This window comes from Sphaerodactylus townsendi, linkage group LG02, assembly GCF_021028975.2.
Source record: "Sphaerodactylus townsendi isolate TG3544 linkage group LG02, MPM_Stown_v2.3, whole genome shotgun sequence".
In the NCBI taxonomy this organism is placed as follows: domain Eukaryota; kingdom Metazoa; phylum Chordata; class Lepidosauria; order Squamata; family Sphaerodactylidae; genus Sphaerodactylus; species Sphaerodactylus townsendi.
Window position 1 is genome coordinate 142995076 of NC_059426.1, and position 11348 is coordinate 143006423.

General features: G+C 42.7%; 1 protein-coding gene across 8 annotated transcripts in view; it reads left to right on the forward strand.

Moving 5' to 3' along the window:
• The window catches only part of GPATCH2L (G-patch domain containing 2 like), a 43442-nt gene extending 38719 nt beyond the window's left edge, over positions 1-4723 (forward strand). For 6 of the 8 annotated variants that reach the window (XM_048486007.1, XM_048486008.1, XM_048486003.1 and 3 more), the window contains one exon: positions 323-4723. In XM_048486007.1, coding sequence (XP_048341964.1) covers positions 323-396 — 74 coding nt within the window. In that variant the 3' untranslated portion in view covers positions 397-4723. The remainder of the gene's footprint in view (positions 1-322) is intronic. The other 2 variants (XM_048486005.1, XM_048486006.1) reach the window with 1 other exon arrangement.
• Positions 4724-11348: the final 6625 nt, after the last annotated feature.

The window sequence follows — 11348 nt, forward strand, 5'->3', positions numbered from 1 at the left end:
AGATGCATTAATGATGTTTGTGACTGACTGACCCTTTCTCCCATTTCCAAAAACATAGCTGGGAAGCAGGTCATCTATTAGCAGCCAGCTTTCAGGATGGCCCTTTAAAAACCAAATAAAGGAAGTCCTGGCCTGTATGACTGTTGTTACTGTTCTAGCCTTTTGGAGTCCAGTAACCCTGGCTGAAAGTAAATGAATGAGAATGATGACAGGGGTGGCCTTGGCAAATGAAATCTGGTCATGCAGGACTGTAGTTATGTATTTTTCCATGACATTACTGTTCATTATACCTTTGTCTTCTCTCCTGATTGTTGTGTTCCAGCAGCTTTATCCATCCACATAGATGCATCAGACCCTGGTACACCTGTGACACACTCCCAGAGACACCAGAACTGACTGGACAAGCCAGAGTCCTTTCATTGGAGAAAAGTCCCATTGTTACCCAAGACAGCTCTTTTGAAATGCCATCAGAGAAAGTTCTTGACTGCTCCTGACTGGAGGCAGCTCTTCCTTTGGAGAACCAGTTGGATGTTCTGCTTGTTGGACTTCGGAGTCTGTCAGTATCTTTATCAACGGCCTTGATTGGCAGTAGCCATCTCTTCAGTGTTAGCATGTGATTCTATCCTCTGTCGAAACAATGTGTTTACCCCACACGGTGTTGAAATCATGTTTGTAAAAATGTCTAACTGATGCTGGGGTTTCCACATTTTCAGTCCTATTTCGGAGTAAGTATTTACCATAAAACTCCTTTAATGCAATTATTAATTTCTTAAGAACTGTGAAGTGATACAACTCTGTAAGAAGTATTGGTAACACTGGTTCTGATGTGTTCACACATGAATCAATGACATCAGATAGCAACTGGAGGAGGTGGGTGACCACAAGCTGACTGCTCATAAATCATAGGCTCCTTCCGCACATGCAGAATAATGCACTTTCAAACTGCTTTCAGTGCTCTTTGAAGCTGTGCGGAATGGCAAAATCCACTTGCAAACAGTTGTGAAAGTGGTTTGAAAATGCATTATTTTGCATGTGCGGAAGGGGCCATAGAGTTGGAAGAGACCACAAGGGCCATCAGGTCCAACCCCCTGCAGTACAGGAAAACCCATGTCCTGGAATTTCACCAGGTTGCTTTCCATGTTGAGGTTTCCACCTTTTCTGCTGACCCCACAGCTCCTATGAGAAACATGATTCCTTATCCATTCAAGTCTTTTATACATCTCCAGTGTAACTGGGAGATGTTCTGCCCTCAGTAGTGCCACATCACTTCCAGCTGAGCCAGTCATGCTATGGAACCATCACTGAACCCCCATCCTCCATTTGTTATTTAAGTAAATGACATCCAGGACAGGTTGTGCTATAATTGAATAGCTTTAACTGATGCATAATTGTATTGCACACTAATCGCCACACTTGTCAGCTGTTGCTGGAGACGTGCACAAAATATTACTGGATATTTCAGATATCTATTTTTTTTGCAAAGTTCTTTATCCCTCAGATGTTATCAGCTCTAAAGTCGTGTGTTCTACAGGAAAGATTCTGATGACAGTGCTTTGGGGAGGTAGAGCCCATGTCTTTGGCAAGCATAAAGGCTGAAAATAAGCCAGTGGAAATCTGATTAGAACAGAAGTTCAAAGAGGATAGAACATGTTATCTGAATAGAATGGCATGAAGTTGTGCATTGGGAACATTCCCAAAGGCTACTTGTTGGCCCAAATTTTGAGGGAATAGACTGGCTTTGCCCCCCTCAGGAGTGACTGTTGGCCTCCTGAAATTACAGTTCCCCTTCTGGATTTTTCTTCCTGTGTCACTGGGGTATCCTAATAGTGATTTTTAATTAGGGTTCCTTTTCTGTGGCCTTGTTTCATGATGCAGAAGTCAGTGGAACCATAAATACACAGTCCGGGCTATCATGTGGGAGGCTCTGCAATATAGAATCCTTAAAACACATGCCAGTGAAAAGGTCTGCCAATCATTCTCTTCTGGAAGTTCTTGCAAAAACTCTGCTGAAGGTATTAAGTTGAGGTCTACGTGTTGCAGTTCTTTTAAATATCTTTTAAATGTCTCTCAGAGCGGTGTTTGTACAGGTAGGATCACTTAATTGATCCTCTTCAAACTAAAACGTTTCCTGTAATATAGTCTCTCCCCTGGACAGTACTAAACGGGGAAAAGTGCTGTATTTAATTCTACATTACCAATAGCATTGTATTCACTACAGTGTAGGTCTAGGGTGTAGTGCCTTTCCCCCTCTCCAGCAGCCTTTCTTTTCATTGCTACCCACTTTGGTACCTCTGAGCAAGTCAAAATCAAGTTTTACGAACCTTGACAACCATGTACCCAGGATTTGGGGGGGGGGGGGGGGTCCTGTTTACTGTTGGTACTGCTGGACCTCCTGGCACTTCTGTTCAAGTGCCGATTGAAATGCATCAACTTAGTAGCCCTCTGAACAATCTTACTCGGAGTCACATGTACCATTGGCAAGGACACATGGCGATGGTTGTGTCTGATACAATTCCTCCGAAATGTTGACTTTGGACTTTACCAAGTGACGCCAAGATCTGGCAAAACTCTCCATTCTCTCCTGGAATATCTCTCTGTTTGCAATGTGTTATCTTTTTTTTCTTAGCAGTGGTGGGGTGCTCTTCTTTCTTGCATGGTCTGCTTGAACTCTCCTTCAGATTTTATTTCATAAAATGTGCTTGAATGCATGGTAGACAGTCAAGCATTTCATCTTGGTTTGGATCCCATTGGGTGAATGGCAGTTGTGAAGGGAAGAAGAGAGCCCTGCTGATCAGATGAGGAGTCTATCTAGTCCAGCATCCAGTTGGCCGCTGTGGCCAGCCTTGTGCCTTCAGGGTATAAGACTAGCACAAAATGGAACCACAGACCTGAACTGCTTCTTGTGGGCACATGGAGTCCCCTCATGGGAAACAAATCAAACCTGCTTAGATGATTGTGAGTGAAGGCTTAGTATGTTTCAGTTGCTTTTAAAACAGTTTTGATTTCTTTGGCTTGTAGTACACACACAAAAATAGACACCATGATGCGGGCATAAAAATGTATTAAGTATAAAAATATTAAATTGCAATTCTGTAAGCCACCATCAATTATATTGATGGATTTTGTTACATGTGATATACTCATATTATCAAATAATGTAGAACAGCTCACCTATGCCTTATTAGTTACATTAGCCTGTGCCTGAGCCATTAACACCAATCTTTAATCCTGGCATAAATTCTTTGCTATGTAAACACTTATTGTGTTTTTGATGACGTTCAAATTGATGTTGTGAGTACCCTTTGATTGGTGGGGGATGCATGCTTATTTGGGTTCTCTGAGAATTTATAAGGGAGCTTGGGAGAGCCACCATTATGTTGCTTGTCACTTGGGTTGCATCACACCCCCAGATCTCCTGTGCAGGCCCTATTTAAATGAACAAGAGCCATCTTTTTGTGTGGTGTACAGTTTTGAACATATCTGTGGTGCATCATAGTAGTAACCAGTGACCTCCAGATCTTGAAAAGTTCATTATTCTTTCTTTGATCTATTTCTTGGGTACAGAACCAGTTGTGAGTGTGTGAAAAAAACCTCACTATCACAGAGCTGAATAAGTGGGACTGAGTTGCAGCTTCACTAGTTCTTCAATTTGATGAACTGTTCTCTTGATTTTATTTCATTTTTCCATACAGTGTCTATGAAACAAAAACCTTTTCCTAATTGCTTTAAGGAATCTAGGAAAAGGCACTAGTGCTATACATCAATAGCTTCTCTTTGAAACTTTCTCTTCCTTTTTAAAGAGTTATTGTAAGAATGTAGAAAGGTTCTGTTGGTGTGCATAGCCACCACTTCACTTACAGGATGCCCAATTCTCAAATACTATGAATATTTGCCGAGCATCTGAATCTCACTAGCAGGACTCTGTGAATTTTGCGCACATTAAAATTCAAATTCAAACCACAACTCTGTGAATGGGATATAAATAACACACATTGTCCAAACTTCTTTTGTTTTGATTTCCCTTTTGAATGCAGATTTTTTTAAAAAAATGTTTTCCAAGATGGTAGTGGTAGGGATAATGTGGCACCAGTCAAGTCCGTAAAAGACCTGGATGGCAATAGCTATATTTCTAAAATGTGTATGTGATCACACAACTGTGGAGATCATGGGACCCTGTATATAAATGCTGAGAAATGACACGCTTGTGAGAAGTATAGATTTTTCAAGCTACATTATATGCACTTGAGTATTCCTTGCGATTTTAACTTTTGCGCCATACATTGCGACTGGAAACAGAATATCTTGTAACTTTTTTTGCGGCTGTCAAAAGTCACATCTGACTTACGATGATCCTGTAGGGTTTTCAAGGCAAGAGACCTTCAAGGGGGGTGGTTTGCCACTGCCTGCCTCCACATCATGATCTTGGTATTCCTTGGAGGTCTCCCATCTCAATACTAGCCAGGGTCGGGGATGAGAGTGCGTAACTGGCCCAAGGTCCCCAGTAAGCTTCTATGGCATAAGTGGGAATTTGAGCCTGGGTTTTCCAGGTCCTTGACAAGCAACTTAACCGCTACATCACCAGACTCTCTTAGTGCGGTCAAGTTGCAGTTGACTTGTGGTGACCCTTTGTGGAGTTTTCAAGGCATGAGACTAACAGAGGTAGTTTTCCATTGCCTTTCTCTGCATAGCAATCCTAATATTCCTTAGTGAGCCGCTTGGCTGAGGGCTTTTAGATTCTGGCTGCAAATCCTTTTTTCTCTCAGACTGTAATTCCCTGGTCCACTGTCTGCTCTCTGACACCCATTCCAACTCCTGGTTTTCCATAATCGAAGAAAAAATGGCTTCTATTGGACTGTCAGTGGATTCACTTTGCCCTTTGTCCTATTCAGAAGCCTATAGAAAATTAAAAGGTCAATGATTGGATAGAGAGTTCTCTACCCTAATCACCGCAGCCTGTATTTTTCCTGTATTTTTCTCTCCCATTTGAACAGGGCCACTTGGTACACTACCTGTATTGTTTAATAAATCCTGCTCAAAGGAGAGCCATAATGCTCGCCAGGTTTAATGTTATGCCTTCTGCCTTGTTACATGGCAGATTTAACAAGCAAGAAAAGGCTAAAAGATTGTGCCCGTGTCATGATGGCTCAGTTGAATCTCTGGCCCACCAATTACTACACTGTTTCAGATTCAAGGAAATCAGATCCAAGTATGTGAATCTTACTCTTTTACATTTACCCAAACTCCCCGATTTATTTAGATTACACTACTTGCTGGACAATCCTGATCCTTCTCTCTGTATGATAGTGGCAGACTTTCTCCTGGAGATTACTAAATGCCCTCCATTTCCCTCCACTTAACATTTATTTCCTGTACTGTAAATGTTTTGTTAATCAGTTTTTTTACTATTGTTGTACTGTTGTCTATGCCAATAAAGGCTTGCTTGCTTGCTTGCATTCCTTAGTGCTCTCCCAAATCCACATACTGACCCTACTTAGCTTCTGAGATCTGATGAGATCAGGCTAGCCTGGGCAATCATCTCAGCATAATTACATACAGTGTTAAAAATGTTAAAGATATTGTTTCAGACTGGAAATATAAGCTGGCTTTAAATCCTCTGGCAGGACAGAGGAACTGTACTTGCCCAGTGACTTATTTAAACAGGGCCTTTGGGCATAATGTTAGTGTACCAACACAGTACCCATCCTCTGAACTTGTCTGGCATACTGACATTTGTAGTTGTGAACTCAGTTTAATGAAATCTTTGGGTACATGCAAAGCTATATGGGTATGTCCTCCAGCATCTAGCTTTATTGTGGTTCTTCTGTGGCCATTTTGTGACATCTAGCCTTGCCCATATTTTGCTGTCGTGATCTTCTTTCTTTTATCACCTAATCAAGTAGAAATAGAAATCTGGGGGGAAAAACCATGACGACTGATCTATGTCTCTCAAAACATGTTTGTTTGAATCTGCTGCTCCCACATAATGATTTATTCTGGTTCATGGATTGGTGTCCATTGCATGCATTTGTCTTTCGTTGCATACAGTGTTTTCCAGTGACATAGACAACCCTCACAAGGTGAGAGCTATCCACGTGGAGAACTACTGTCCACAAAACAGGGAGTGCATCAACTGCGTGGATCACACACTTGTGGGGACCTTGAAATCCCTTACGCATAGTGCATGAAGGTTGTGTATACAGAATATTTGTGTTTGATGCCTTTCAAACCTCATACAGATTAGCTTCGCTGTGGGCCAATTCCATTTTCCCCACCCTTTTGCATGTGCAATGCTGCCAAGCATTTATTTTATATAAGCAGTAGCATGCTGCCGAGAGGGGAGGGAGAGCACCCACGTAGCAGTGCTTGATTATATGTTTTCAGAAATCCATTGAAGTTCATACTTTTACGTAGAAAAATCAAGAAAACAGTACGTGTGTTTTAGAAGCCTGTGTAAAACAATAGCCTTTTATGGCAAAAATCAAACATTTTCACATAGATAAAGAGTCAAGATGCCAAAGTACTCTTGCTCAATGATCTCGTAGGACTTTGGTTTTGCAGGTACTATAATGGAGTTTTGTGTTTGCAATTTTTTCTTACTGTGTTTTCCCTTTAATATGTATGTAATATTGCAATAATCATATCATAACTGCAAATATCCCAGGCTATATTTAGATTCCGGTAGCTGCTTGTGTTTAGTTCTCAGTCTCGAACTACACTTAATGTGTAGTTCTCTGCTTATTTTTCTCTTGATATATTTTTAACAATATAGTTGCAGCAGAAATTGGGGCAGCCTGGAGAGTGGCTATTTTAATTCTTGCATTCTTCCTCTGCCAAAAAAATCTCTACCAGTCCCCCTCCCTTACATAAATAAGTGTAGTGGGGAGTCAGGTACCCCACTATTTTGCCTAGCAGGTGTAAGATCAGCATTCAAGGTGGGGCTTGAAATAAATAGTGCAGGAAGAAAATTAAATAGCCCTTTCCCCTACACTAGTCTTTTAAATGCAGTTCTGACTGCTTTTTGCTAAAAAATAAATTGCCTGGAGAAATAAGCACAGAACTACATTATAGGACACGTAGTTCTTCCTTCTCTGAGGTGGCAACTCCAAGACTGGATTTAGCTGCTTCGAACCGTGTGTGTGCATGGCTCAAGTGACTGAATGCTCTTCAGAATTCTTTTAACATCAAAAACTAGCCGTCATGAAGAAAGGTACTAGGCTGGTGTTCTTCCTGAACAAGAAAAAAACCTAAGGCCAACCAAATGATATAAAAACATTGTGCAAGCTTTTGAGCTCATCAGACCTCTTCATCAGATTAGATGTTACAAAAAAAAATTAAAATGGAGGGGGAAAATCAGATTTTCTAGGTTAAAAATCTGCTTGTCTGCATTTTGTGATAGACAATAACAGGGTGGCAGACCATTGCTTAATTACTGTGTTAGATTACTACACTTGCATTGTGGGTAGAAGCAACACAGATGTTCTTCCTGACGTGCTTATGTTGTATGACGAGAGAGCTTTCTACGTGGAAGGACGTTTGGTTACTTGAGCTGCTGTTTACAGTCCGAATTAGTATTGTACAAGTTTGTCACTCCTGTGAGAGTGAGGCCTGCTTGTGAATTTTTTCTAAGCTCATCTTCTCTGAAATCCACAAAGCCGTTCCTATCTGTAAGTTTTCTGAAAGTTTACTAAAAGTGGCAGCTATTCTGAACATGGGCGCTTCTGATGTTTGAGGAACCCTGTGCCACATCAGTAACTGTAACAGACGCTTCCGCAGAAGTTAAAACTCCTCGTAATCTTTGCAAGGCTTTTCCTGTCTCCACATGCAAGCGAGCCCTCTTGCAGGTCAGTCAAGTGTTGATCTTAGACTCTTGAGAGCTTTGCAAGCTCCATTTGAGGCAAGTGTTCTATGCTGTGTTGTGACTCTGGAATTTTATTTTTAAAATATTGTTTCGAAAGCAGCGTGCTTAATATGTTAAATAAAGGTTTTCTGCTAACCGTGTGGTGGATCTGTCTTATTTCTTTCTGTGCCCAGATGCCATCTTCTCCTAGAAGAAGTTGTACTGTGACACCAACATAGGGGGAAATGTGTCTTTGGGGCTTACGATGTGTGCTAACACAAAGGCTTGGAAGGCGCTACTGTAGTAGATGGGCAGCTTCATCCACAAGTCCCGGCAGCTGCCCTCAGCTTCTTGGCTTCTCCCACAGGGGCTTCCCAGTGGTGCAAGGAGGCTTCAAAAGCTTGAAAGCCTCCCCGCCGCCAAGAAGTCCCTATTGGGTTTAACAGACTTACACTACCCAAAAAGGGTTGCGTGAACCTGTATTCCTGGCTACTGGCGCAATGTGCTCAATGGCTCAGAGGGAGCTGACTAACGTAAACTCCTCCCCTGACCCGCCTCACTACCCCAATGGCACAGGGATGCTGGTGCTGCATCTGGTGCAGCATCTCAGCCCCAGGGAGGGCCTCAGCAGCCACACGTTTCACCCTTCTACCGGGACAAGTGCCCAGGGGAGGGCAAATCCACTGGTGTGGCTACCTGCCACTGCACAGGTGATTCACTCCCCTCCCCCATCCCGATGAGGACTACCAGGAATCAGAAGATGGATTGACACAGCCTCTGTTGTTTGGGGAATCCTGCTGCTCGTATGGGTAACCAACCTCAATGTGAGGCCTGACCTTCTCCAAGAACTAAGATGGTTACTCAGGCTCCAAAAATCAGTTCCTCTGGAGGAAGTGGCAGCTTTGGAGAGTGGACTGTACGGCATTACACTGCTGCTCAGCTCCCTCTCCAGGCATCCCCTCTGGATCTCCTAGCATTTCCCAAGTCACAGTTCTCAACTCACACCATTCCTGATTCGCCTCCATCTGCCTAGTGGGGGTATAGCTTCAAAATTTCAGATTCACAGAGGTTTGTACATTTTAGATCCAAATAAATAAAACATCAGCAACCCATGGAACTGGAAAGATGACTGTTCTTACATTTCAACAAGTTAGTGTACACATCCAGTATAAACAGAAATAAGTGTGAATCAGATAATCAGGTACCAACAAAGCAGGGGTTGTTATGTGATTGTTATTGTCATGTTAAGTATATATTACTTAATTCCCAGCCCAATTGCATTTTTACTTAGAATCTTCGTTACTAGATTCAAATGTCATATCTTGTAATCCACTTTGTCTCCCAGCAAGAAAGGCCGACTTTAATAATAATAATGATAATGATTGTACTGGGGAAGGCTTGTAGATCTATAAGAATATTTTACCCAAGCAGGGAGTCTTTGGGTGATAAAGTTTGAGACTCACAGGTCTAAATGCTTAGGAATTAATTTAGGTTGCTTACAAAATCTGGGGCTTGTGTGCAGAGGTGGTTATTGCCTGCTAAGTCAGACCTGAGGCTGAAAGTTGGCACAAGTTAGCTGTCTTGCTTGCAGCTCTGGGAAGGACTTACTGTGAGTGAAGATATACAAATTAAGCAAATGGATTTCCCCCCCTTGGCACCGGATACCACCTCTTGCCATTCCCTTTCCCCATTTCCCTGTGATAGAGGGTGGAAGCATTAACTTGGAATAATCAATGTAACTTCCTGGAGAGCCTGCTGAGTAAAAGGTTTGTCATGTTTCTTCATTTAGTGGAACAGATGGGGGCTTGCTGTCAGGAGGCCGGGGCTATTCCTTCTGCAGAGAGATGCTCCAACTTACAAAATGTGTTCTGCAAGTTAATTGGTCACAAACTATTTGCAAGCAAATTTTCCCTTTTGTGGAAAGTTCTGGGGCTTGGGGGGTCAGGTATTTGAGAGCAGTTAGTTCTGCTGAGAATGCAGTCTGCTCAGGCAGAGTTGGTTCTGGTGTACGTTCCCCAGTTGATGGCTTGCTCTGATACCGAGGGCTTATTAGCATGTAAAAGTTGAAATGACTTTCTCAAGCACTAGAACTGTGTTTACCAAGGTTGCTCTGTATCTTGGAATCTCCTGGTGTGGTGCCCATTCATTAGACAGCAGGGCTCACAGAATGAAGCCTGATAAACAGTGATATACTTACAGTAAGCACCTGTATGTGAGCATACAGGACTTCTTGCTTCAAGAAATTACCATGGAAAACCCATCTATGGTTAGATGTGACCGGTTTTTTTTTGCAGATGTTTTATCCTAGAGGGGAAAGACCGGATAACGCATTTATGAAACCACTAGTAGTAAAGCCCGTTGTATGGTAAGAAATACAGTGGGCCTAGATAGGGCAGGGTGTGAGGGCAGATAGGGGGCGGGAGGGCTGGTTTGTGGTGGGGGAGAGGACGAGTGTGCTTTTGGAGCTGCAGGGCAGGGACGGAATGTCCAACAAATTCTACACTAAGGAGGAAGCATGACTGAGTGCTGCTCCCTTATTGGTGGAGGGTTTGTTGTCAAAAATTCCATCCCTGAGCACTTTATTATTGGTAAGATATCAACATGGCACAAACCACTAAATTTCATTTTTTAAAAGCTCTCAGGTGAGTGAAGAACTCTGGCTTGAACAAAGCCAGGGCAGAACCAATTCTGCTTAGAAGTAATAAGCAGCCTCCAGAATGGATCAAGCCACTTAAAAAACAAGCACCTGACTGTGATGTTAGGGAGTAGCTCAACCTGAACCCAGTCAACCTGAACCAGAGAATAATGTGGTGGCTCCAAGAATATTGCAGTTCCAAGTATACTCCTCCAGCTGTATCCATCCATCCATCCATCCATCCATCCATCCATCCATCCATCCATCCATCCATCCATCCATCCATCCATCCATCCATCCATCCATCCATCCATCCATCCATCCATCCATCCATCCATCCATCTACCTGTTGGACTTCTAGGCCGCCTTTCTCTGCCAAGTCGACTCAGGGCGGCTTGCAACCGTCAAGTACCATGTTTAAAATCAACAGTATCCTGGTGCCTTAATTTCTAATAATAAGTATAACCTACCCCATGCCAAAGGTCAAGTTCAGGTTAGGCCTGTTTGGTACGTGGGACTTGATATCTTTACAGCCTGCCTTGGCTATTACTGGCCTCTGCCAGTTGGGTATCCCAAGAGGTTGATTAGGTGGAAAACTGGCTTTGCTTCGATCTACCCCCAGTATCATGGGATTCTGTACCACTGTCCCTGTGGATGTTTTAGATCAGTAGTTCTCAGCCTTTCATATATTGCAGCCAATGTGGTGTCGTGGTTAAGAGCAGGTGGACTCTAATCTGGAGAATGAGGTTTAATTCCCCACTCTTCCACATAAGTGGTGGAGTCTTATCTGGTGAACTGGACTTGTTTCCCTGCTTCTGCACATGAAGCCTTCTAAGTGACCTTGAGCTAGTCACAGTTCTTCAGAACTCTCTCGGC